The 27,488-nt window shown below is 42.3% G+C and overlaps 1 protein-coding gene across 1 annotated transcript in view; it reads right to left on the bottom strand.

Annotated features, from left to right (window-relative positions):
* The window catches only part of mpv17 (mitochondrial inner membrane protein MPV17), a 42,192-nt gene extending 15,859 nt beyond the window's left edge, over positions 1–26,333 (bottom strand). The window contains exons 1-5 of the mRNA XM_084313856.1: positions 26,290–26,333; positions 23,825–23,898; positions 13,249–13,364; positions 10,651–10,743; positions 9,330–9,425 (exon numbers count right to left, since the gene is read on the bottom strand). Coding sequence (XP_084169982.1) covers positions 9,330–9,425; positions 10,651–10,743; positions 13,249–13,364; positions 23,825–23,897 — 378 coding nt within the window. The 5' untranslated portion in view covers position 23,898; positions 26,290–26,333. The remainder of the gene's footprint in view (positions 1–9,329; positions 9,426–10,650; positions 10,744–13,248; positions 13,365–23,824; positions 23,899–26,289) is intronic.
* Positions 26,334–27,488: the final 1,155 nt, after the last annotated feature.

The raw sequence follows: 27,488 nt of genomic DNA, 5'->3' as shown, positions 1-27,488 counted from the left end.
TAACGTCGTACGACGTGGTTTGGCAGAATTCGCATGACCTTGAAACCCGTTGTACAACGTTATTGGCGCCCAATGTGTTAATCAAAAATAAAAGCAAGACTTGGCTTCTTGAACAGGAATCGCTCCTGCTTTACTCACTCTGCTAAACTCTCCCAAGTCCAAATGTCCATTGATTGATTGAATTGATTGAAAACGTTATTAACAGATCGCAGGATGGGTACTGTTGTGAAGGATCAGATTAAACCGAATATATATATTTATTTGTGGATATATATTTAATAGTATTTGTATATCGTTTGATATCCCCTGTATATTCCTTGTACATATACACTGAATATCCCTTTAGTCTACTAACAGCCCATAATAGTTTCATTCTACCATTGGACGAGAACCTGGCGCCAGCAGCCAAGCCCCTTGGTTCAAGTTCAATCGTGCCGACGAACATGTCGTTACAAGCCCGGTTCCGCGTAGGAATACGTCTGGCGAAATACGAATGGTACTATTTGTTCACAGCGCATATATATATGGCGCAAGTAAAGTAGAACTTTCTTTTAGTCCATTAGTCCTTTACCCTCCAACCTAGTAACAGACGTGAAGCCTCACCCACGACGCACGTGTGGTGCAGTATGGCCTACTTGGCCTCAGAATAGGCATTGAGACATCGTGTGGATTAATAGTTGAATTGTCATAGTTTGGCACTATACCGTCGAGTGGGACGTATTTCTATTAAGTTAATAATAGTCTATTATGTATGGTGCATCGTTCGGTTAGAGTTATAAAGTGAGCAGTACCCCCATCGTTCCTGGCGTTATCTAGAGTCTTAACCAGGCTGGGCAGACCACGTGTGGTGCTTGCATCCGAGGAGCTCTGGGCCAGGACGAGTGGACCTGTACATTGGATTACTTCACCCGGACGACGGCGAGCCCTCCACGGCTTGGATTATCTACGTGCTTTGGGTGCTTTGATTATGCCATGGATAACAGCCAACACTGCTGAGTGTTGGAACTACCCCCCCGAGAGGAGTCCAGGTGAGACGGCGCTCTACCCCGAGTGAGGTCGCCTCACGTCTCTTCGTTGTGGACCGGCAGCGACCGTCTACAAGAGGGCCCAGCTGTATTCATCTGTGGACCGAGGTTCTGTGGGCACCGTGTTCAGCACTCTGAATTCTCCCAAGAAATCGTCGGCCAGATGGGATATCGCCAGCGGCTCTCCTAACCCCCCCCCCCTACTGACTTACAACCAGCGGGACCCCCCTTTAGAGTATCCAGCTATAATCATTTAAGTACCATCGCTATAGTTCCCTAAAGAACCAGGTTGTATACTTGCTCCCTGCGTAACCAGAGATTGGACATTCAATGTTGATTTACCTACGAATACTCATTTGCCTTACAAGTGCATTCAAATCATAAATGTCATTAAGTGAACGTTGTATATACCCTTTGCTATATAAAATATTTGATTTATACATTTGTGTGGACTTCGTTTCATCAGGTGGGAAAGTGTTCATCATATCTACATCATGTACTGTGTGGCCAGTATTTAAAGTACATAAAGCAGGTAGTGGTTTAATGATACCATACTTATCAATACAGTCAGGGAATTGTACCCCTCAGTTACAGGTACAGTACAGTACAGCTCAATACATACAATTGTTAAGGGGATGCAGACCAGAGAAAGACTTTCGTCTTGTTTACATCAGGGTCCCCCATTTTCAATTCATCTACTATACACTATACACTGTACATTGGAATATTGACAAAGCCATACTTGGTCATTTACTGTACATTGGAGGGGGGTTGGGTTAGGACATTTGCAGGGGCCAGTTTCGAATTGCAGTCTCCCGTAGGTGTTCTTTTGAGAGTGTTTTTGAAAGTGGGTAGTGATTCACATTTCTTTACAGCTTTGTTTGACTATGGTGATGTCATTTACAGTACATGCATGCAAGCAAGAGTGTCCTTGATCGCCTTAATGTTTTGTAACACTCAATTAGGTTTGCTACAAATGCCCCTTTTCAACACATCACTGTGACTTATACAGCTCTGTAAATTGGCCATCATTACACTCTCGACGAGAAATTAATTGGCTTACACTCATTTACCTCCTTGGTCTGACCCCTCCTTATTTGATACACCTGTTGGTCACTTACTGCCTATAACACTAGAGCTACTCAATATATCTCCCCGTATTAACTCTTCCTTTGGTCAATCCTCCAATTTGCTGCTCCCAGCAGTTGGAACGAGATGCAAAATACTTTGAAAATGGACAAATTGATCCCCCTCACTACTTACTACAAGGACTCTATCGCAGAGTTATTTATACACACCTGCAACTGTTATCCAGCCTTTTAACAGACATTTAAATTGTCTTCTGCTTCATGTCTTACATACCTTGTTATAATCATTTTATTTGGTTGTTTATTTGGTGTGTATTTTAATTATTTCCCTTACCTCGGTGATGTATGCATCGTTTGTGTTCAATAGTCTTATCAGGATTATTCTTTTTGATTTATTTATTGTTCTATTTAATTGTATTAGTTTTTTTTGTCCCCTTTTCCCCGTTACCCTTCAAGAGGCCCTTTTGTCCTCTCACCAGGCTGTCATTGTAAATACGAATTTGTTCTTAATTGACCTGCCTGGTTAAATAAAGGTTAAATAAAAACTTACTTCACCTACAACAACCTTATCCTACCTCACAAACCTTTCTTTACCATCTATCTTAAAGATCAGGTCAGCTTGTTTCGACATATAAAACCACAAAGGACTCCTGTCACGTGTTTGTTTTTCTGCCGTGGAAATGTTTCTAATTAAATGCTAATTAAGGCCAAACAAGGGCCTTTGCCACCTGAGGTGAAATTGCCACTGGCGATCGCTACGTTAGAAAAATATATGATGCCACAAAGAAACCCCCCTTGCTTCAGAGAACAAAATACTCTACAATAAGCCCTCACTCACATTAGAGTAAGATACTCTACAATAAGCCATTCCTATTTGTCATTTGTCCAAGGCGTTTGATACCGTTGACCATTTTCTTCTATTGCCAAGATTACACAGTGTTGGCTTTGATACAGGTGCTTGCAGTTGGTTTCAAAGCTATATATCTGAGAGATTTCAGTGTGTGAAAACGGGAAATGCCCAATCAGATCTTCTACCCATTACAAAAGGTGTCTCATAGGGATCAATCTTGGGCCCCATCTTATTGACCATTTAAATTAATAATATTGGACCTCATTCCTAAATGCAAACATTTCTTCTTAACTCCACTTACAAAGTTCCTGCAACAATTCTGGCATTCCTAAATGGTTTCTTATCCGAGATTCGTTCTTAGCCAAGAACAGGATTTAAGAATGCGGAAAAGCAGTCATAGATTGGCGAGCGCTTGTGTTCTTAACACATTGTGTGCCATAAACGTGTTTTTACGTTTCTGGGCGTGAATCGTTGGGTGCCATAAACGTATAAATACGTTTTTGGATAGTTTGATCTTTTTACTTTGATCCCCGCTCTACACAGTTTCCCAGAGCAATCTGCATCATTTAGGCACGTCCCGACAATTTGGAACTGCATTCTGATCGTCCATCACCAGGTGGCAGTATCGTCCCGTGTCTGAACTGCATGGGGCTCTGGGCTGATAGCCAGATTCACTTTCAGTTTCTCCTCGCGAGTGGCCACTCCTTCTCCCGGGACAGAAATGCACAGTCCTCGCCTCGGGATACCGTTGCATGAGCGTATTTGACCATCGAAACGTGTATAGAACGCAGCGGCCCGCCTGATCTCAAACCTACCGAAGTCAGCCCCATGTCACCCCACTTCTTAGGGACCTGCACTGGCTCCCCATTGCTGCACGAATCCGCTTCAAGGCCCTCGACCTGGCATACCGTGCGGCAAAGGGAACCGCTCCCGCCTACCTCCGGTCAATGGTCTCTAACTACACACCCGCAAGACCCCTACGCTCTGCATCTTCTGGCCGCCTCAGACCTACTCCTATCCAAGCTCCGGGAGGGTCATCAAAGAGAAGTCGCCTATTCTCAGTCCTTGCCCCACAATGGTGGAATGAACTACCCACCCCAGTTAGGACACCCGAAACCCGTCCAATTTTTCGCCGTCGACTGAAGACGCACTTCTTCAACCATTATCTGAATTAAAAAAAAAAAAAAAAAAAAAAAATCTAACCCTAACTAACCTTACTGTCATGCACTTGTCCTAATAAACTAACCTACACTGTAGCACTCAACACTTTATGAACATTGTTACTCAGCTGATAGAGTTGTGCCCTTCCTGATGACTTGTCGTACAAAACTTGTAAGTCGCTTTGGATAAAAGCGTCAGCTAAATGACTAAATGTAAATGTAAATGTAAATGTATAGACATATACACTGGTAATCGCGATGGCGATGCGATCACTTGGAATTATTCTTTTGGAATACCTTCTGGCTAAGGTAAGGTACATTCTATGTCTATTTTACCTAATCTGAAACGTGTTTTTCTAACGATCACAGTTCTGTTTCAACAGATGAAAAACATGCTTGGCAAACGCGATCATAGTTTTGAGTTAAAACGACCCCCCCCCCCCCCCCCCATGATGATTTTGTGATGATATATATACAAGTCATATACCTTTGATATGAGAGTATTCAGGGTTTCAGGGGATCAGCCAGAACGGTTTGGGCTTATTGCACATAACGTGTTTTATCTCGCGATCTATGAAAAAATACTGTATTATCTTGGAAATGCGAGATGTTTAGCGTGTAATAAACTACAAACTCCAGCGTGTGGAAACAAACTATTATTCCCATACTGGACTACAAGTAATGTTTGTCGAAATGGGCCACACCGTGTCTCTACAGCTATAATACAGAACACAAACACAGCTTCGCAAACATAGTGCAACGACCAAGGAAACGACTTAAAAGGCCGGCATTCTAAAGGTAAATTAACCAAACACTCAAAGTGTTAAGGGCTTAATTTGTGAGAAATCATTGGTTATTGTGTTCATATCGATTCTACATAATTACAATGATAATAAATACAAGAATATTTGTATGATTAACAATTACGTTGAATATTTATAGTCATGATTCTATGAGGCGTTGTGTCCTTGTGATGTCCTTCAATAAATAAAAGCACTACAAAAACACTGCAAATGGCAGTGAATAAATAAACAAGCACTCAATTGCGTAGATATAGCCATAGTGGAATAAAATGGACACATCCCATTCCTTTCATGTAGGCTATATATTTGCCATTTTGTATTAATAGTTCTCTATTGTTATTTTTTATTGTTGGTTTTATTTATTGTTACATTTACGTTATATGCGTAAATGTGCACTATGTGCCTAAAGTCAAGACTCGACAGTGCAAGCGTTTCACTCGCATTTGAGACAAAAAATAGCGAACCGGATTTTTTTTTTTAACACATCAACGTTAGTAGGCTATTATAATCGATTCTGTTCTGTCACTGCATCGATGCAGAATCGTCCACGTCGCGATGCATCTTAGAATCGAGAAATATCCACACCCCTAACACACACACACACACACACAGATGTGAGTGATTATAATCTTCACGTCCCTGGTGTAACAACTGTGACCTCCAGTCCCAATACTCTCCATCATGTGTATTAATCACATGCTACATAATCCTGGAGGGCTTCTATAAAAAGCCACCAGAACATAATGAAAAGCACGACAACAGATCAGCGTCCACGTCATTAGCACTAATTCCTTTTGTTCTACGCAGGTAGCGTGGCTTTGCCCATGACCTATGACCTTCTCGCAGAAGCCTGGAGATGGACAGAGACCGCCGAGTAGCTTGAGGTGATCGGTGAAGACTTCTGGGAGAAAATTAAACCTCTCATACAGTATCTCTCCTAGTTACACAGTCCTCATATCTCTCCTAGTTACACACAGTCCTCATATCTCTCCTAGTTACACACAGTCCTCATATCTCTCCTAGTTACAGTCCTCATATCTCTCCTAGTTACACAGTCCTCATATCTCTCCTAGTTACAGTCCTCATATCTCTCCTAGTTACAGTCCTCATATCTCTCCTTGTTACACACAGTCCTCATAGCTCTCCTAGTTACACAGTCCTCATATCTCTCCTAGTTACACACAGTCCTCATATCTCTCCTAGTTACAGTCCTCATATCTCCTAGAACACACAGTCCTCATATCTCTCCTCGTTACACAGTCCTCATATCCCTCCTAGTTACATACAGTCCTCATATCTCTCCTAGTTACACACAGTCCTCATATCCCTCCTAGTTACATACAGTCCTCATATCTCTCCTAGTTACATACAGTCTTCATATCCCTCCTAGTTACATACAGTCCTCATATCTCTCCTAGTTACAGTCCTCATATCTCTCCTAGTTACACAGTCCTCATATCCCTCCTAGTTACAGTCCTCATCTCTCGTAGTTACACAGTCCTCATATCCCTCCTAGTTACATACAGTCCTCATATCCCTTCTAGTTACATACAGTCCTCATATCTCACCTAGTTACAGTCCTCATATCTCTCCTAGTTACACACAGTCCTCATATCTCTCCTAGTTACACAGTCCTTGTATCTCTCCTAGTTACACATTCCTCATATATCTCCTAGTTACACAGTCCTCATCTCTCCTAGTTACACAGTCTTCATATCTCTCCTAGTTACACAGTCCTCATATCTCTCCTAGTTACACAGTCCTCATATCTCTCCTACTGTAGTTACAGTCCTCATATCTCTCCTAGTTACACAGTCCTCATATCTCTCCTAGTTACACAGTCCTCATAGCTCTCCTAGTTACACAGTCCTCATATCTCTCCTTGTTACACACAGTCCTCATATCTCTCCTAGTTACACAGTCCTCATATCTCTCCTAGTTACACAGTCCTCATATCTCTCCTTGTTACACACAGTCCTCATATCTCTCCTAGTTACACAGTCCTCATCTCTCCTAGTTACACAGTCTTCATATCTCTCCTAGTTACACAGTCCTCATATCTCTCATTTACAGTCATGTCGAGTGTACATACAGAAATAAGCAAAGAAAAGGGTATATAAAATCATAACAATAAGACAACAAGGCGAGACAAAAGTAAGGAAAACTAATCAATTAAAACACGTACAACTTTCATCTCATTATTAGTCAGCAATTTAATGAGCAGCGTTATGATTTTCGTCTGACCTGGCATTTACCTGACTGACCTTTAGAGGGCCTTGCAGGTGTGTAAACAACTCTGCAATACATTTACATTTAGTCATTTAGCTGACGCTTTTAACCAAAGCAAGGCTGTTGTCCTGGCACCAGCGTTCCAGTACCTCAACCTCCTCCCGGTAGGCCTTCTCGTCGTTGTCCGAGATCAGCCCCACCACCACCGTGTCGTCTGCGAACTTCACTATGGAGTTGGAGCTGAACTTGGCCACACAGTCGTGTGTGTAGAGTGAGTACAGCAGGGGGCTTAGAACACAGCCCTGGGGGGACCCGATGCTCAGGGTGATGGTGTTGGAGGTCTGACCCCCCACCCTGACCGCCTGGGGTCTTTCACTCAGAAAGTCCAGTACCCAGGCGCTCAGGGCGGAGCTCAGACCCAGCTCGATCAGCTTGTCCACCAGTCTGGTGGGGACTATGGTGTTGAACGCTGAGCTGTAGTCAATGAACAACAGTCTCACATAGCCCCCCTTCTGACGGTCAAGGTGGGAGAGGGTGCTGTGCAGTACCTGGGAGACCGCGTCGTCAGTGGACCTGTTTGTCCTGTATGCAAATTGCATAGGGTCCATATCACTGGGGAGGGAGGCACAAATGTGGTCCTTGACCAGCCTCTCAAAACATTTCATGACCACAGAGTTGAGTGCCACCGGTCTGTAGTCATTTGGACATGTTGGGGAGGGTTTCTTCGGTACAGGGATGATGGTAGACATCTTGAAGCAGGCAGGGACCAACGACTCCGCCAGGGATTGATTAAATATGGCGGTGAACACCGGGGCAAGCTGGTTGGCACAGTCCTTAAGTATGCGTCCTGTTATACCATCTGGGCCAGCAGCCTTCCTGGTGTTCACCTGCATAAATGCTCTTCTCACACTGTGTACCGTCAATGAGAGAGCGCCCCCCCCCCCCGCGGATGCCCCCCCCCCTCCACAACAGCCGGCGCACCAGTGACGTCACTAGCCGTTGGGCTAGCAGTGCCACTGTTTGCACCAAACCGCGCATAGAAGGTGTTGAGCTGGTCCGCAAGGGAGGCGTCGTCTAAGGGGGGTAGTGTCTAAGGGGGGTAGTGTGATCCTTCCACACGTTACACCCTCTCAGTGAGAGTCCGCGCTGCCAGGTGAAAAGAAGCGGTTGATTGGCTACACATGTGTCGGAGGAAGCACGTGATAGCCTCCACTCTCCCAGACCGACTGTAGGGGGTAGGTGCGCAGCGACCAGGAAGGGGATTGGGAATTGGCATAACGACTAACATTGGGATGGGAGAAAACGGAGGAAAAAGGAGGGAGAAAAAGATAAAAATAAAATAAAAATAAAAATAAATGACAATCGAGACATGTGGCCACAATCGCTGGTCGCGGTCACAAATTATTGTGTAATAATCAAGTAAACGTGATTTCAATATCAATAAAAAAAAAATCGTGATTATGACACATATACGCATGCACACAAAATGAGTCGCACAGATGTCGTTATTTCCACCATCCCTCCCCTCCCTCATCTTCCTCCATCTGCCCCTCCCTCTACCGGAGGAAATGGTGGGAGGTGTGTGGGGGGGCGCAGCAAGGAACAAGGCACCGCCTACGGTCTTCATGACAGAACCTCCATGAAAGTCTCATGTGAAGCCCCAGACCTCTATCTGTCCTAACAGAACCTCCATGACAGCCTCATGTGAAGCTCCAGGGGGTATGAAGCGTGTTTCATACATCTCCTTTCATACGTCTATATGGCATCCATGGCGATACTGCACACTTGTGGCCTGGGCACAAAACATATTTTGTCACATACAAAAAATACTCTGCAGTGAAAGGCTTCTCCTGTGTGACCCTCCCGCCTCATATCAGCATCGTCACTTAAATGACTGTAAGCTAATTAATCAGATATCATTATATCACATGGACACAGAGTAATGTGTGTATTACTGCACAGTACACATATTTTTTTTTATTTTTTTTTGGCATTTTCTGCTTTATTGTGGATAGGACCGTTTTGGAAATTGGGAGAGAGAGAGAGATGGGGAGGACATGTCCGGGGGCGGATTCAAACCCAGGATGCTGCGGTTACACTGGGCGCCCCAACACTACACATATCTATTAACACTGATATGAAGAAGATAATATTAGAGTTAAGTCTAATCTCACCCTCTGGAGCTTGGTGGCGTTCTCTCCCACCGTGAGGCCGTTCAGAGCTCCGGAGATACACAGGAACCCTGCCAGGAAACATGGAGCGAAACACAGCTAGGCACGCAGACAGACACACAAAGACACACACGCAGACAGACACACACGCAGACAGACACACACACACATACATACACACACACACACACACACACACACACACACACACAGACACACACACACACGCAGACAGACACACACACGCAGACAGACACACACACACAACACTGTTAATTCTATGAAATGGTAAATTAACTGCATTTATATAGCGATTTTACGAGTTTGCTGACCACTCGAAGACACACACACACGTCACACACACACACACACACACACACACACACACACACACACACACACACACACACACGCACACACAATTAAGGGTTAAGTGCCTGGCTTTCTCTAGGACACTTGGACATGAAGTCAGTGTATGATACTTGGTGTCAGTGTACAGATATAATATTGACACTAAAAAAATATCATGATATAACGTTGTAGCAACTCGATGAGAGATAGAGGCACTACTGATGAACTGGGACTCAATGAGAGATAGAGGCACTACTGATGAACTGGGACTCGATGAGAGATAGATAGACATAAGAGGGCACCCACCCACCCACACGCCCGCACGCACGCGCGCGCGCATAGTCCGTCAAAGAAAAGCTTCCCCCTTTCCGGGAGGATGTAATCCCGCCCACAGGGTAGGGCATCGCGCACCTCATTGTCCTCCCCTGGTCCTGTGCATTCAGCCGTTTCCCTAAATCACGTTAGCAAGGAATTATCCATCGTTCTGTCTGTTTGTTCCTCACCTGTCAAAGGGAGGATTAACTGGGGGAGGGGGGTGTGAATGTGGGGACAGAAAGCTGAAATACACATTTATCTCTGTTTGTTGTTGGTTCTCACACACACACACTTCCAAGGACTTTTCAATGATTTTCAAGGTCCACATCCGGTGAATTCAAAAGCTTCATTCATTGTGTTTTGCACACTGCTATCAAGAATGATGATGTTGACAATGACGATAATGGTAATGATGAATATGAAGAAGAGGAAAACGAAGAAAAAGGGGAAGACAATAAAGAGGAAGAAGAAAAAGAAAGAGGAAGAAAAAGAAGTAGTAGAAAGAAAAAGGTGTGTCTCACCTGAAGAAAAATTAAAAGAAGAAAAGAAGTAGAAAGCTTTATTGTCATTGCACAATACAGTACAATGAAATTGGTTTGTGCAGCACCTAAAAAGAAAGAAAGTGGTAGTAGTAGTAGAAGAAGAAGGTGTGTCTCACCTGATCAACCAGCATCTTCTTCAGGGCAGAACCTTTAGTTCCTCCGACCACCAGTCTGTCCAGAACCTTATACCAGCCTCCTATCACTGGACCCTATAGGAGAAACAATAGGAGCTTATACCAGCCTCCTATCACTGGACCCTATAGGAGAAACAATAGGAGCTTATACCAGCCTCCTATCACTGGACCCTATAGGAGAAACAATAGGAGCTTATACCAGCCTCCTATCACTGGACCCTATAGGAGAAACAATAGGACCTTATACCAGCCTCCTATCACTGGACCCTATAGGAGAAACAATAGGACCTTATACCAGCCTCCTATCACTGGACCCTATAGGAGAAACAATAGGAGCTTATACCACCCTCCTATCACTGGACCCTATAGGAGAAACAATGGGAGCTTATACCAGCCAGTAGAGTAGGTCAAACTTAAAAGCATGATATTACTGTTTCACTGTGACTTGTTTAACAAGCTCCAGTATAAAACCACAATTCATAAAATGTTTGTTTATATCTCATATATCAACACCTAGCAAGCATTGTGTCAACATAGAAGAAGAAAAAGGGGCATTCCAAACATTCTCTGCAAAGCCTCTATTGATCTTCTCCAATCTGATTAGAAAACCAATACTGATTCAACACTTGCATATTTAATCTATGATCTATGTAAATTTCTTCCCTATCAAATGATCACTTGGTTTGAAAAAGAATCAGCCACCATGACACATGTTCCTATTTGTGAAACATTCTGGAGGGAAACAGTCCAAGACATAAAGAGACAACAGGCCGTTGTCTGAGCATAAGATGATTATAGATGTATAAATAAACATTGCCTACGGGGTTATGACGTAAAAGATTTACAGAAGAATGAAGGATAAATACACTGGTGAAGCAGGAGGGGTCAATACACACATATGTGTACACAAGTGCATGTGATGTGAGTACACACAATACTACTACATACATGTGTGATGATGTGAGTACTCACAGTACTACTACATACATGTGTGATGATGTGAGTACTCACAGTAATACTACATACTGTGTGATGATGTGAGTACTCACAGTAATACTACATACATGTGTGATGATGTGAGTACTCACAGTAATACTACATACTGTGTGATGATGTGAGTACTCACAGTACTACTACATACATGTGTGATGATGTGAGTACTCACAGTACTACTACATACATGTGTGATGATGTGAGTACTCACAGTAATACTACATACATGTGTGATGATGTGAGTACTCACAGTAATACTACATACTGTGTGATGATGTGAGTACTCACAGTAATACTACATACATGTGTGATGATGTGAGTACTCACAGTACTACTACATACATGTGTGATGATGTGAGTACTCACAGTACTACTACATACATGTGTGATGATGTGAGTACTCACAGTACTACTACATACATGTGTGATGATGTGAGTACTCACAGTACTACTACATACATGTGTGATGATGTGAGTACTCACTAGGGATGCACTGAAAGTTTTCGGCCGAAAATGGCAAAAAATGGCCTTTCGGTTTCGGCCGAAAGAGTTTTTTCACCGAAAATATGTCACCGAAAAAGAAACAACCTAACAACCTCGCGTGTTGTTGTGATGATGTCGCGCTGTCGGGAGTCGCGCTGTTTCTATGTAAACTGCGCGCAATGCGTCCAATAAATGCGTCTTTAACATGCTTTATATCCTTATTTGCTATATGCCGCGGTTAATCACTGAGTGATCTAATATGCATATTATTCGGTGTTGTTGTGATGATGTCGCACTGTCGGGAGTCGCGCTGTTTCTATGTAAACTGCGCGCAACGCATCCAATAAATGCGTCTTTAACATGCTTTATATCCATATTTACTATATGCCGCGGTTAATCACTGAGTGATCTAATATGCATATTATTCAGAGCGAGAGGGGGGGATTGTGTTTCTGCCTATGTTATGTAGTTACTCTCCCTCGTCCCCGCTGTCGTCCACACTCAGCTGTGAGAGAATTGTTGAATAGATACACAAATGTTCTAGAATGTTTGATTATGACATCATACTGAGCTGGACCTGTACTTTGTGACGTTATGTTATTTCGGGCATTCATAACATTATTTCGCGCGACTGTACTTGTAACGTTAACACAGCCCAGCTGTCAACTGTACTTTGTAATGCTATGTTATTTCGGGCATTCATAACATTATTTCGCGCGACTGTACATTGTAATGTTAACACAGCCCAGCTGTCTGTCTGTCGCGCGTCTACTGTGCCGAGTCAAGCGAGCACATTCAGCTGGGGACTAGAAAGGTGCGCTCAGTAGAGCACAGATGTCCTGAGAAAAATATCTTGCACCCCCACTTTCAACTATAACTAGGCGGCCATGCTAGAGTCACAATACAATATCATCACAATACCAGAATCACAATACCATATTTTCACAATACTAGGGTCACAATACCATAATTATTATCCGATACCATATAACCAAAAAATGGCTATGATACAGTAGGTTTCAGTGGGTTAAGCAGAAAGTAAGCGAGAAAGAGGAAGAGAAGAAAGTAACAGAACGGGCAGAAGAGAAGAGAGATGAGACTCACCACAAAGAAGAAACCAATGCTCATCATTTTGGCTGTCCTCTGCATGCTGTGATTGGCCAGTCCCCTCCTCTCAATCACCTGCTGCGATATGACATCACCCACTCCCACTAACGACCCTGGAGGGAGGAGAGAGAGGGATGAAAGAGACAGGGAAGAGGATAAATAAGGAGAGGGAGGAGAGAATGTAGGGATGAAAAGGAGACAGGGAAGAGGAGAAGAAACAAAGAGAAAGATGGAGAGATGGAGAGAGATAGAGAGATGGAGGCCGATGGGGAGAGATGGAGAGATGAAGGGGAAGAAAGATGGAGAGAGATGGAGGAGGAGACAGGTGGAGAGAGAGATGGAGGGAGAGAGACAGTAAAGGAGAAAGAGGGAGAGATAGAATTAAAGGAATGGTCAGCAGGTAAACACACGTGGGCGGGGCACAAGTGGGGGTGCCAGTGTGATGAAGACCATGGGATGAGAGGAAGAGCCCCTCCCCCACACACACACCAGTGGTGAAAACAGTTGAAATATCATGATACAATAGAACTCTGGAGGACTCTTAAAGTAAAAGTCCTCCATTCAAAGTTATACTCAAGTAAAAGTACTTGATATTAAATGTACTCAAGCAGGCACTGCTCCTTTGCCCTACCATACAGGAAGTGTTCCGATGGATATTTTGGATATAAAACATGTCTGAAAGGGGGTGTGGTTAGGGATCAACAGAAAAAAACGAAAACATAATTTACATAAATACTTAAACGCCTACGTATTTACATGACACCATGGAAATTACTATACAGTAGTCTATAACGCATCTTTTAGTATAGAAACATGAAAGGTGGCAGGATGTCTGACTCTGATTAAGGACAGGGGTGATACGGTAGGTTATGAACAGGTGTGCATGCATTATTGTAATCTATACAGCCTGGGTGAATACAGCATTACACAACACTGGTTACTCGTTCCGGACTGATATCCAGACATTTGCGAGGGCCTGTCCAGTGAATTTGACTTTCTCGTCACACGAAAGATCAATTTGCGTCTCCTGCTCAGACAGTGGGAGGCCTGTTGCGTCATGCGTAATGAACGGATCTAGGATCCAGTTGTCCAAATTGTCCGTGCTATCTCGTTCTATTTTGAGAACCCCTGAATTAGGCTGTGACATGTTTGTCCAACTAATATGGACCCACATTAGCTCCCATCAAATGGATTTTTTTTTAATTCCATTTCTGCTTTTGTTCCATTAACTCAATCAGCGCCGGAGCGATATGCGTGATGTGTTGTTAACCCATTCAGTGCCAACCACGAGATTAGTCCGGTTAACCCGCCATGCATTGAGTGCCAAGACCCGAGAAAACTCGGGTTTTAATCGTTATTTCTTTTATTAGCAATATCCATTTCATTTTCATCCATCCAGCCTGACGTTATCATTGGTAATGGGTCTGAGCTCGAAAAGGGCAAATACCGCCGCCTATCGTCTCCCGGATGGTATTGCACATCATTGGATTGGATTGGGTGGGACTGTGCATCAGAAAAAAACTACGCTCCCGGGGTTTCCCTTCTCGGGCAAGCAGTATCTGTTACCACATTCACTGGGGAGGCTCGGAGCAGCTTTCGATTATGTGTTTTGGTGCTATAACGTTGGATCAATAAACGCGATCAATATTTGGAATGGCGATCAGGAATTGGATTAATCTTTTTGCAGAACATCTGATGTGAGGTAAGGACTCTATGTTACCAGTCTTGGGTTAATCAGATGTTTTTTTCTCCGCCATCGCAGTGTGTGTGTGTGTGTGTGTGCGCGTAACGTTAGCTGTATCCACGGCATGGATAATCGATTTTTCAGCCCGCTTCTCTAGCGTGCATAAGTACACATATACTATCGATAATCTAGCGTTTATTTGAAAACTATTCATAAATCAGCCGAAAAATGACAACGTGTTTTGTGTATTCCAGTAAAGAAAGAGTAAAGAGCTATTATCGCGGAATTTCTCTGGAATTACTAGACATCTCCAAAACTATACTCGTATTCAAAACGGTATAAAACGGAAATGTACCAATGAAAAAACAATCCGTTTCGTACATGTTGCCTGCAAGCAAGTCATTGATAAGCGAGGGGTGTTTTAGACCCATAGCCATAATTTAAGATATAGTTTAGGCGTTCGCAAATTTCCCCGTCCTCCCATTGACTTCCTTACTGGCACGCTAGCCCTAATATGGTCAAAGGGGCGTGGCTAGGAGTATAGAAATAGTATAGGAAAGTATAGGAATACGTGGCGGTGTTTGCAGGGCTATAACTATATTCTATATTATGGATACAATACTATGGCCCATTTGACATCACCTATCTATCGCTCAATATGTGAAAAAGAATGAATTTTTCCATCCATACGTTCCCGTGTTATACCGTGGTGAATATAAGTATGGTTTTAGAGCGGTCTAGGGTAATTCCCGAAATGCTGAGTTATAGCCGTATACGTCAATTCCACTATAGACGTTGCCGTGTCTTGCCTGTACGCGTTATTATTCCGAAATCAAGTCTATATCATAGCTATTATGTTCCATCATGAATGCATTAAAGGGGGGGGGTAGTTTCTGATTATTTGATTGTCAGTAACGGCATTCGTATTGAACACTAAAAACGCTTATCAGCCCGATCGGTATAAAAGCATTGCAGGATCAAGCTAAAATTGACGTCAGATCGTGCTTACCTGTGATCGGTAGTATTCCAAAAATAATATTCCAATTGTTTGATAGCCATCTGGTATATCCAATGTCCATTTGCTCCACGGCATAATCCACCACAACATATGGATTGGGGATATTTGACGTGCTTCAATGGAACCAGGAGAACTGTTCGCCTCGCCCGACAAGGAAAAATGAAACCTGAGACATTTGGCCGTCCCACACATAGATATATATAGAACACCTATGGTCCCACAGGCCAAGATACAAGGTTATATGATATTCTGTACCCGAAAAAAACTAAAACAAAAGGCTGGCTGCCACAAAACAGTCACATCTAGAGACCTCAAAACCTACTCTAGCGAGGCCTTCAACCTTGAACTGGAGAGTCTGGACTGGTCAGATGAACTCAATGGTACACTGGTTGACGAAACATGGCTTGGTTTCAAAACCAAATTCTCAGCAATACTAAACGACATGGCCCCCCTAAGAACCACCAGGGTAAAAAATCGCGCTGAGCCGTGGATGCACTCCGAAATACTGGCCGCTATGAAAACCAGAGACAAAAAATGCTCTGAGTTTCGTAAAAGTCAGTCAAAGCTTACTAAAAGCACGAGCAGTGAACTCCAAGCCCACGTGACTGAACTCAAACTAGAAAGAAACAGACTAAGAAACGACGTAAACTCCATGATCAAAACTGCAAAAAAGAATTTCATCAATGACAAAACTGAGGAAAACAAAAACAAACCACGTGAACTTTGGAAATTACTCAATAATCAACTAGGATGCAGTAAAAAACTTAAAACCAGATTCTCAAACATAAACATAAAAACGGACAACACGCTCATCACAGACAAGCTGGATGTAGCCAATTACTTAAACATTTTCTTCACAAACATAGCCACAACACTGGTAAACAAACTACCCTCCCACTCAGGGCTTTATGGGGTAGAACACATAGTAGCTTACTACAAAAACCTAGGGGTCCGCAAGGACGACTTCAAGCTGGAAATGGTAACAACAGATGAGGTACTCAATAAACTGAGCGCCCTCCAACCTAACAAGGCCACTGGCCATGACAACATCCCCTCCAAATTCCTCAGAGACTCAGCAGCCGCCATCACACCAATCATCACACACATAATAAACCTCTCCATAAAACAGGGACACGTCCCCAAGGACTTCAAAATTGCGAGGGTGACCCCTCTGCACAAAAAGGGCAGCAAATTAGACCCAGGCAACTACCGCCCTGTTTCTATTCTCACCTCCATCTCGAAAGTCATGGAAAAAATAGTCTACGAACAGGTCGAAAAGTACCTAGCGGAAAAAAATCTAATCTACGAATTCCAATCTGGCTTCAGAACATCCCACTCCACTGACACATGCCTTCTCTATTTGAATGACCACATCAAACAAGAGGTGGACGCAGGCAAATACTGCGGCATGGTCATGCTGGACCTACAAAAGGCCTTTGACACGGTCAATCACTCCATTCTGATTGACAAGCTAAAAGCAATTGGTTTTGATAGTCTATCAGTGAGCTGGATGCAATCCTACCTTGAGGGGAGGGAACAGATGGTGGAGGTAAACGGTACCCTATCCCCCCCCCTCACAGTGAGCTGTGGTGTTCCACAAGGAAGCATACTAGGACCGCTACTGTTCCTAATTTATGCAAATGACATGTCGTCAGCTTGTGACTGCAACTTGTTCCTGTTTGCGGACGACTCAGCCCTGCTGGTCTCTGACAAGAACAAGTTACAGGTTGAAAAAACCCTCAGCTCGGAACTAGGCAGAATCTGCATATGGCTCGCTGATAACAAACTATCATTACACATGGGCAAAACAGAGTCCATTCTCTTCGGTTCAAATAACAAACTCAGCAAGACCGACGGCTTCTCAGTTACAGTGGGTGACAATATTGTCACAAGGAAAGATGAAATTACCTACCTGGGTTCCATCCTAGAGGCTAATCTCTCCTGTGACAAAATGGCATCCAATGTAATAAAAAAAGTCAACCAACGAACTCGATTCTTGTACCGGATCTCCTCTCTGGTAAACAAGAACACCCTGAAGACTCTGGCAGGAGCACTCATTCAGGGGTACTACGACTATGCTTGCACCTCATGGTACCAAAGCACCTCAAAGGCGCTAAAAACAAAATTACAAACATCTCAAAACAAACTGGTCAGACTACTGCTTGACCTTACTCCTAGAACCCACCTCACCCCTGCCCACTTTGACAACCTAGGATGGCTTAGAGTAGACGACAGAGTACAACAACTTGCAATGGGCCTGGTCTACAAGATACACTACACGACCAAGGTACCCATGTACATGTCAAAATACTTCCCAAAGGTCAGTGAATACCACGATCACAACACCAGAGGGAGCTCCACAAATCATGTTAAACCCAGATTCGGCTCAAATAAGGGACTAAACACGTTTCGCAATTATGCCACATCAATGTGGAACGCCCTACCCAAAGCTGTAAAGGAATGTGGATCACTACCCACTTTCAAAACCTCTCTCAAGGGACACCTACGGGAGACTGCAATTCAACACTGGCCCCTGTAAATATCCTAACCCAACCCCCTCCAATGTACAGTCATTTACCTAGTATGGTTTTGTCAATAGTTCAATGTACAATTGTGTTTGTTTGTACAGTGTCTCCTCCCCCCCCTCCCTCAATGTACAGTGTTACTTGTTTATACAGTGTGCCCCCCGCCCCCCCCCCCCCCAACCACCTCCAATGTAAATTACCCAGTATGGTTGTCAATATCCCAATGTACCCAACCCCCCCCACCCAACCTCCTCCAATGTACAGTTTCTACGTCAAATGTATATACTCCCTTTTCTTGACTCCTTCTGTATCACAAACAGTACTGTATTTGCAAATCTGGTATGTCATAAATGTATAGATGTAGCAGTACTGACTATCTGTATGTCATGTATGTCATATATGTCTATATGAATTGAAAATGGGGGACCCTGATGGAAACAAGACAAACGTCTTTCTCAGGTCTGCATCCCCTTAACAATTGTATGTATTGAGCCGTACTGTATTGTACCCATTCTGCAATCTGTTAAATAAAGTTTTCATTCATTCATTCATTCATTCATTCATTCATTCACAAAGGGTGCTCGATACTGCCACCTGGGTGGATGCGGCCGGTATTGCACTTTGGCATTCTCAGGCTGATTCCCCATGTTAACTCAGATGTCCGTGTGCCTGTAATGAATGGAAATATCGAATAAAAGAAATAACGATGAAAACCCGACTATACTCGGGTTTGGCGCCCAAGCGTCGGCGAGTTAACCCGACTATCATCGGGTCTGGTGTGGATTGAGTTAAGAAGGTAGTGTCCATTTAGTGTAGTTACTTAAAGTACACAGAAATACACAGACACTGTTGGTGTTTACTGTGGTGAATGTTAATACCCATGTCCTTGAGGGAGAGGGGGGCAATGAGAGGCTGTATTCTGATGGACATGGCCCAGGCAGGGTGCAGACACGTGGGGGGACAGTTGGCAGGCTTCCCCCTGGAGGGGAGGGAGGGATGAAGCTCAGAGCATTTAGTTGATGAGAGAACTATGATCTGGAGACCCAGCACATTATCCATCATCCATTCAACCAAAAGTCTATTCATACTATCAGTGAATCACACACACACACACTTCTCTCTCTCTCCTCTCTCTCTCTCTAACATATTGAAGTACAATATGTTTCCATGGATACAAAAAGCATCTTCTCCACCTCTGACTCTAACCCTACCAGAGATATAACTCATTCACACTGTCTGACTACATGTTACAGCAGAACTAAATTATACTGTTTGGCTACCTATTACTGATGGGGGAATACTGCACAAGACTGTTTACTGCTGCCATCTACTGTTTAGAAGAGCATACTACACTACATAAAGCCCACACCAAGATACTTATTGGTGCAAACCCTCTAGTCTCAAGCACCACTTTTCCACTGCTGATACTGAGTCCGGTTGGTATTTTACTGAACACTAGACTTAACCATTAGTTTTACTAAACAGTATAGACTTGGACCATCAGTTTACTGAACAGTATAGACTTGGACCATCAGTTTACTAAACAGTATAGACTTGGACCATCAGTTTGACTGAACAGTATAGACTTAGACCATCAGTTTGACTGAACAGTATAGACTTAGACCATCAGTTTGACTGAACAGTATAGACTTAGACCAGGGGTCGCCAATTAGTTTTCGCCGCGGGCCAGATTTTCCCCAAGCCGTTGCTTGGCGGGCCAGGATCAAAAACAATGGCTAATTTAATATACCGATATTGAAAAAAGACAAACGTTTTTCTCTGGTCTGCATCCCCTTAACAATTGTGTGTATTGCGCCGTACTGTATTGTACCCATAACCCATTCTGCAATCTGTTAAATAAAGTTTTCATTCATTCATCATGAACAGCAGATCAGCTGTTGCAGATCACAGCGGCGTGTGATGAACACAGATCAAAATGCATGAAAACACGACTCACCATACCTTGTTTGTTGTTAAGTCCTCCAAAATCCCTGCTAATGTTTGAAACATGTCATATCCACTCGCCGCCCTCCAATTCCAGATTGGCGTTGAATGCTTTATCTGAACTTTATCTGCCAACTTGAACACAGTTGTCATCATTGCCTCGTTGTTGTTGTTGTTGTTGTCGCCACATATTATGCAGAGAGGACGTCGGCTCGGCACGCAAGAATCACGACCTGTTGCGATAAACCCGTATTTTAAGTATTGCTCCTGTTTATTAAAAGAAGCGTTATATTTCCCCGTTTTCTTTTTAACTCGCTCGCATCTCGAACGCGGAAGTGAACGTGCGTTCGGGAAATATACACAGGCCCGGTGGGACTATTCCATTGGTTCTCCCAGTCCACGTGACCATTTCTAGCATTTCAATTGGCTATAGTGACAGACATGATGACTACCGGTAGATAGATACAGCTTCACAATAAAAGACACCCTGGCGTCCCGAGTGAATATTTCCCGCGCGTCACATAAATATCATATTCTCAAAATAATCTGACGGGCCAGAAATTATTGCTGGCGGGCCAATGTCGGCCCGCGGGCCGCCTATTGCCGATCCCTGACTTAGACCATCAGTTTGACTGAACAGTATAGACTTAGACCATCAGTTTGACTGAACAGTATAGACTTAGACCAGGGAGGGGCAACTGGCGGCCCGCGGGCCGCATGCAGCCCTCACCGACGTTCCATGCGGCCCCAGGCCAATATTAAAAAAAAAAAAAAAATTATAATATTTTTTATTTTTTTTTATTTTTTTATTTTTTTTTATTGTATTCGACTAAGAAGAGTTGGCAGTCAACTATGGCTCCTTTCGATCGATTAGTCGACTATTTGACTAATAGGGGTCAGCCCTAGTGTGCACATATTCAACGCTGTTGAAAGTGCCGTGCAGCAATATGGGGGTTTTGATAAACTGTCGGCTGTTGTTACCGATGGATTCGCCGGGCTTCTAAGGCAGAGTGGCGTTGAGTGTCCAATGCTGCACTGCATTATACATCAGGTAAGTTCGCTAACATAATTTCCATTTATTGTGCGTCACTATAATGACCAATGCGAGTCGAGTGTAGTCAAATTATATGCGAGAGTCGTTAAATCGATTTTCTTTTTTTTTATCTGATATAGGAGGCTCTCTGTGCCAAGAAGCTTGAATACAGCCATGTTATGGATTTGGTTACCAAGGTTACCAATCTAATTCGTGGAGGCAACAGGTCACTAAACCATAGAAAGTTTGTCTCCTTTTTGGAAGAGATGGACACTGATTATGGCGACTTGCAGCTACACACAGAAATCCGATGGCTGAGCCGTCGGAAAGTACAGGAGCGACATTGAAACACTGCAAATGCAATTCAATGATCGGTTTGAAGATTTCAACGGCATGCAGTCACGGATAGCGCTGTTTGCCGGCCCCCTCACCGCTACGGTGTCAGAGCAGCCCCCACCGTTGCAGCTTGAACTGTGCGAGCTACAGTCAGATCCTTTTTTTCAAGCAAAGAGAAATGAGAGGGGAATTTCGTTTTGGAAACTGCTACCTGAGCCCCGCTTCCCACTCCTCAGGGACTTTGCCCTCTCTATGGCCAGTATGTTTGGGAGCACATACATACGTGAGAGCAATTTCTCAAACATGAAGCACATCAAGTCAAAGGAGAGAAACAGGCTGTCGGATGAAACATTATTTCATCTGATACAGATTGCATGCACAAACATTGAAGTTGACATTCCTGCTATTGTGCGCCAAATGGAGAGACCACAAGTGTCTCATTAAAGACAGGGGGGGGAGGAGATGATGAAGAGGTGTAGAGGGGGGGGGGGGGGAGGAGATGATGAAGAGGTGTAGAGAGGGGGGGGGAGAGATGATGAAGAGGTGTAGAGAGGGGGGGGGAGAGATGATGGAGAGGTGTAGAGAGGGGACCATTATTATTATTATTATTATTATAACCATTATTGACCCACTGTGGGGCGAGGGTGAATGTCATGCCAGTTTGATAAAGGGTCAATGGGAGGCATGTAGTATTGCACTTTACTTTACTTGCACTTTACTTGTTTACTTTTGTAGTGTTCAGATAACACTAATAACACAAACACAAAGCAGCATTCCTGCTGCATTTCACTACAACAGTAAATCAAAAGTGCAATAATAAATGATTTTGTTAAATGTATATAAACTTGTATCCTGCTACTAAACAAAACATTCCTGAGTGCTTCATATCCATAACATGCATTTCAGTGTTATAATGTTTTGTTTAGTAGCAGGATAAAAGTTTATACATTTAACAAAATAATTTATTATTGCACTTTTGATTTACTGTTGCAGTGAAATGCAGCAGGAATGCTGCTTTGTGTTTGTTGAGCAGTGGGCTTTAAGTTCATACATTTATTTTATTAGAAGCCTTAATTATAATTTATCATTTTTGTATATATTTGGGGTTACAGCAATACTTTTAAATTCAGCTGTTTATAAATTCATAAAGTTGAAATTGCATTACTAAATGCATTTGAAATGGAATAAAAACAAAGTTACAACAAATTATAATTGTTTATATACCTTATTTATCACATCTGTGACTATTATGGGCTATTTGAGTGATGGGGTACTACTGGCGGGACTGCCGATAAACAATGCGGCCCCCCAGATTGATTGTGGACATTTTGTGGCCCTCACCATATACAAAGTTGCCCACCCCTGACTTAGACCATCAGTTTGACTGAACAGTATAGACTTAGACCATCAGTTTACTGAACAGTATAGACTTAGACCATCAGTTTGACTGAACAGTATAGACTTTACTGAACAGTATAGACTTGGACCATCAGTTTGACTGAACAGTATAGACTTAGACCATCAGTTTGACTGAACAGTATAGACTTAGACCATTAGTTTTACTGAACAGTATAGACTTTACTGAACATATGGGACGGCACACCAGTATCTGTATCAGTGCAACACAGGAAATAACGCTTGTTTCAATGAAAATAATGTCGAAAATACAACTCGGCAGTAGGCATGTTTTTCCCACGGTGCACAGGACTGCAGCCACATGCTTTGATTGATTGATTGAAAACGTTATTAACAGATTGCAGAATGGAGATGTTTATGTTTACAAGATGTTTATATTCTTTAACTCTCTCAAAAATAGCCCCATTCACACAGTGGATATATGCAAATGTGCACAGACCGTACAGTTGGCTCTAGAGAAGAGCATGCACTTTGATTTGTTTAAATTAAGTACCAGTTTAAGATTATTAAATTAGTTACAGTATATCATGGTTATTAAAGAATGAGTCTACAAGGTCCAGTGTGTATGTGTTTGTGTGTATAATATATATATAATACAGTATGCGTGTGTCTCCTACCTGCGGTGACTATCTGGACGCTCCAGGGGTGCTTGGTCATCAACACCTGGTAGGACCTCCACAGACCTGCCATGCTGCGCCCCACACACACACACACACACAATTGGTTCTCAAACTTGTTCATGTCAAGGACACTGGGACTGATTATGTAACTGGGAACGCTTTGTGTGATCAGACCTGTGTCCCAGAAGCCCCCGTCTGAGGAGATAGTTGCTGTTAGATATGATTTAGTACAGGATTCCATAATTGTCTATACTGTAGATACAGTGTAGAGAGTAAAACCTATGATTCCTGTAGAATAGTCATTCTTATACAATGTGCTAACTTTTAGTGAATAGAACATTAGTGAAATTTTATTACTCGACATTTTTTCTGGGGGGTCCTGGACCCAACTTTCTGAGAACCACTGGTCTCCAGAATTTATTACATTTTACATTTAGGACAAAACAAGAGTGCCTACTTAGACAGTATAGAGATGACACAGGCTATTATAGGCTGTATGAGAATAGCTGCACTTTAATTCAATTAACTAACAGCATTAACTCGAATTCAAAGCAAGGCAAAATCCACTAAATGTACTGTAGAATCTCAACTATAGGAAACCAGCCTCCATCGGGCATGAAATGTGACTCAAAACAGATAGTTGCACTAATTGATCACGTGGGCGCCGGCCGTAACGCTCCCTATTGCTTCACATTGGACCCACACTGTAGATGATTACATGGCCCTACTGTAGGCTGAGCCGTCTGATACCCGTGACCGACGATACTGTATGAAATAAACACGACATGTAATTATCATCGTCTGAATATTTATTTATTCATCCTTTATTTATCCAGGAATGTCCCATTGAGATACAAGATATCTTCTTCCAGGAAGGCCTGCCATAAGGCATAAGGTCTTTCCACATCATCAACATGCATTTAGCTAGATCTATTAGTATACATTACATTTCATTTGAAAAACTGAGTTGATTTGCCCAAGTCGTTTAGCAACATTGCTTTATAATCACCCTCACACAACAAAGAATAAAAGAAGACCGGGTTTTTGATTTGACACATAATGATATTCATTCATTCTATCTTTATTTCAACTGGGCAAGCAGTCATTTCCAATGATGTCGACCATACAAACATAATAAATACAATAAACAATGCAGTATACAATACGTGCAATCCTATTAAAAGGGTGTGTAAACAAATCAATTAATCACCTGCAGATTATGGTGATTATGGATTTGAACTGATCAGAGGAGACCAAAGTGTTAAGTTTTAGTTTGTCGTTGTATGATGTTCCATTTGTCAGCACAGAAGCTTAAAGCAGATTTCACAAATTCAGTAAACTCTAGGGTTGGGTTGCACCAGCAAGGATTTAAATTATTATATATATTTTTTATTAAACTGGATTAAATTGTGGTGCATCATTTCTGTTGCACCCAACTTTAAAGTTAGTTTAAAAGTAAGCAGTGTTAAATTCAAACCTTTATCTCCCCAGAGTCCCCATCCCTCCAAACCTAGATTCATATTAATGGGTTTATTTATTATTAGTTTAAATAGTAAAAAACTAAGATTTACTAAACAAGGATTATATTTGAATTGTGCAACATAGCTCAGTTTAATTCTAAATCTTGATTTACTCATTTCAAAACTAGTTTAATTTAATGTCCGACTACAACGCATTTTAGATTATTAAATTAAAACTAGTTGATGCAGAACTTTAGTTAAGTAAGACAATCATTGAAACGTGTAATATTATGGAAATTGAGGATGCAAATTAACTAACCCCTTTCGTGACTGTGATGCACCGAGTGAATCCACAGTCACTTGCTCCTCAATAGGAATACAACCTAGATTTACCATGAAGGACTGGTTCTAACCGAACCGCTCGTTATACAAGTATCACAGAGAAATGTCAACGGTATTCACAGTTGCACGATGGTTTCGGACAGATATACGGGATGGTTTGAAAGCTCGGCGTTGCTAATAAACATTTTAAATATTCTTTATAAACTGCTCAAAACGGCATTATTTCCGGCGTTGGCTGCCTGGTGTGATCAAAGCGCATGCGCATCATGCACCCAACGCCGGAAATAATGCAATGTTGACCAGTTTATAAAAAACATTTAAAATGTTTATTAGCAACGCCGAGCTTTCAAACCATCCCGTATCTCTGTCCGAAACCCTCGTGCAACTGTGAGTACCTTTGACATTTCTCTGCGATACTTGTATAACGAACGGTTTGGCCAGAACCAGTCCTTCATGGTAAATCTATCGGTCACGAAAGGGGCTACAAATTAACGTGTTAGGTTTAACGAATACACTGCTTCCTCTGCCGCTCTCCATTCAGTCTTTTCCAAAGCAACCAACACCTTGCACTCATGTCAGTTAAGCGAAGGCGTTATAAACATACTGCAGTAACACGGTCATTAATAACTACTGTATTTTGAGTACCAAAAACATATTTACATGATGCCTCTTCCTTCACGAGTCCAATGATCTCCCCAATGACTGTGGACCACGTCACTTCCACAGTAAACATCCAATCAGAGGCAGCGTGTTGCCCTCTAGTGGCCGACAGTGACCGTTTACAAATGTAAATTGATTGATTGAAAACTTTATTAACAGATTGCAGAATGGGTACAATACAGTACAGCTTAATACAAGGGGATGCAGACCAGAGAGACTTTAGTCTTGTTTACATCAGGGTCCCCCATTTTCTTTTTTTTAAACTTAAATTTTTTATTAACATTTATTTAGACAGACAGCACTTACAAAAAATAAATAATAAAAAATGAAGAGACTAGTATCACAATAAAAACAAAAAGAAAAAACAGTGCACATAAATATTTACATGGGTATCACATGGTTAGTTGTCTGGTTCCCCTACTGTTGTTTTCTAGGTATTTGATACAAAGGCTGATTGTGTATCTCCCTTAAACAGGCATAAACAGGTAATTCCTACTCAAAGACAATAAATGCTGACTAAGATTTGTATGTGTGATCTGGGTCCAGAGACCCTCCTTGAGTTTCTTACTTCCCTTCTCCTTCGTCCTTTCTTTTTTTTTCTCTTGTTTATTAACTTTCACTTTGCCTTTTGTTTCACCCATACACAAACCACATCATCCCTGAATATTTAATATCACACCGTTAAACAGACATAAATAATAAGGTATAAAAGCATTCAGCACTTGTAATATCCCAAAAACAAAATAGATAATATTAACTAAAGTACAGGTGTGTGACATGGGTTCATAGACCCTGCTTGAACATCTTTCCTCCTTTACCCTTCGCTCTCTTGTGTTGCATTTGGTTCTTCCTAGGGTCCCCCATTTTCAATTCATAGTAGGCTATTGCCCCCCAAAATTACCTAGCTTGTCACTTTGTTTAATGGTAAGATTAATTATCTCTCACTCAAAACTCTCTCACACACACACACACAACACACCGCCAAGAATAAAGAAAGTCAAACAAATCATGTTCATATTTTATTGTTTCAACAGAACATGATGAGCACTGTATTTGTACAGTTGATTTAAATTATTCAGGCAACCCCCATTATTGCACAAACAAAAAGCAACCAGTTTGAATGGCATGCTTCGCCGACATTTTAAAAGCAAAAAGAACATTAAAAAAAATGTAACAAATAAAAAAAAAAAATTACGTTA

Source organism: Notolepis coatsorum (assembly GCF_963971535.1).
Source record: "Notolepis coatsorum genome assembly, chromosome: 5".
NCBI classification, from domain to species: Eukaryota; Metazoa; Chordata; class Actinopteri; order Aulopiformes; family Paralepididae; genus Notolepis; species Notolepis coatsorum.
The sequence above is the reverse complement of the archived record's forward strand: the minus strand, read 5'-3'. Positions and strand labels throughout refer to the sequence as shown.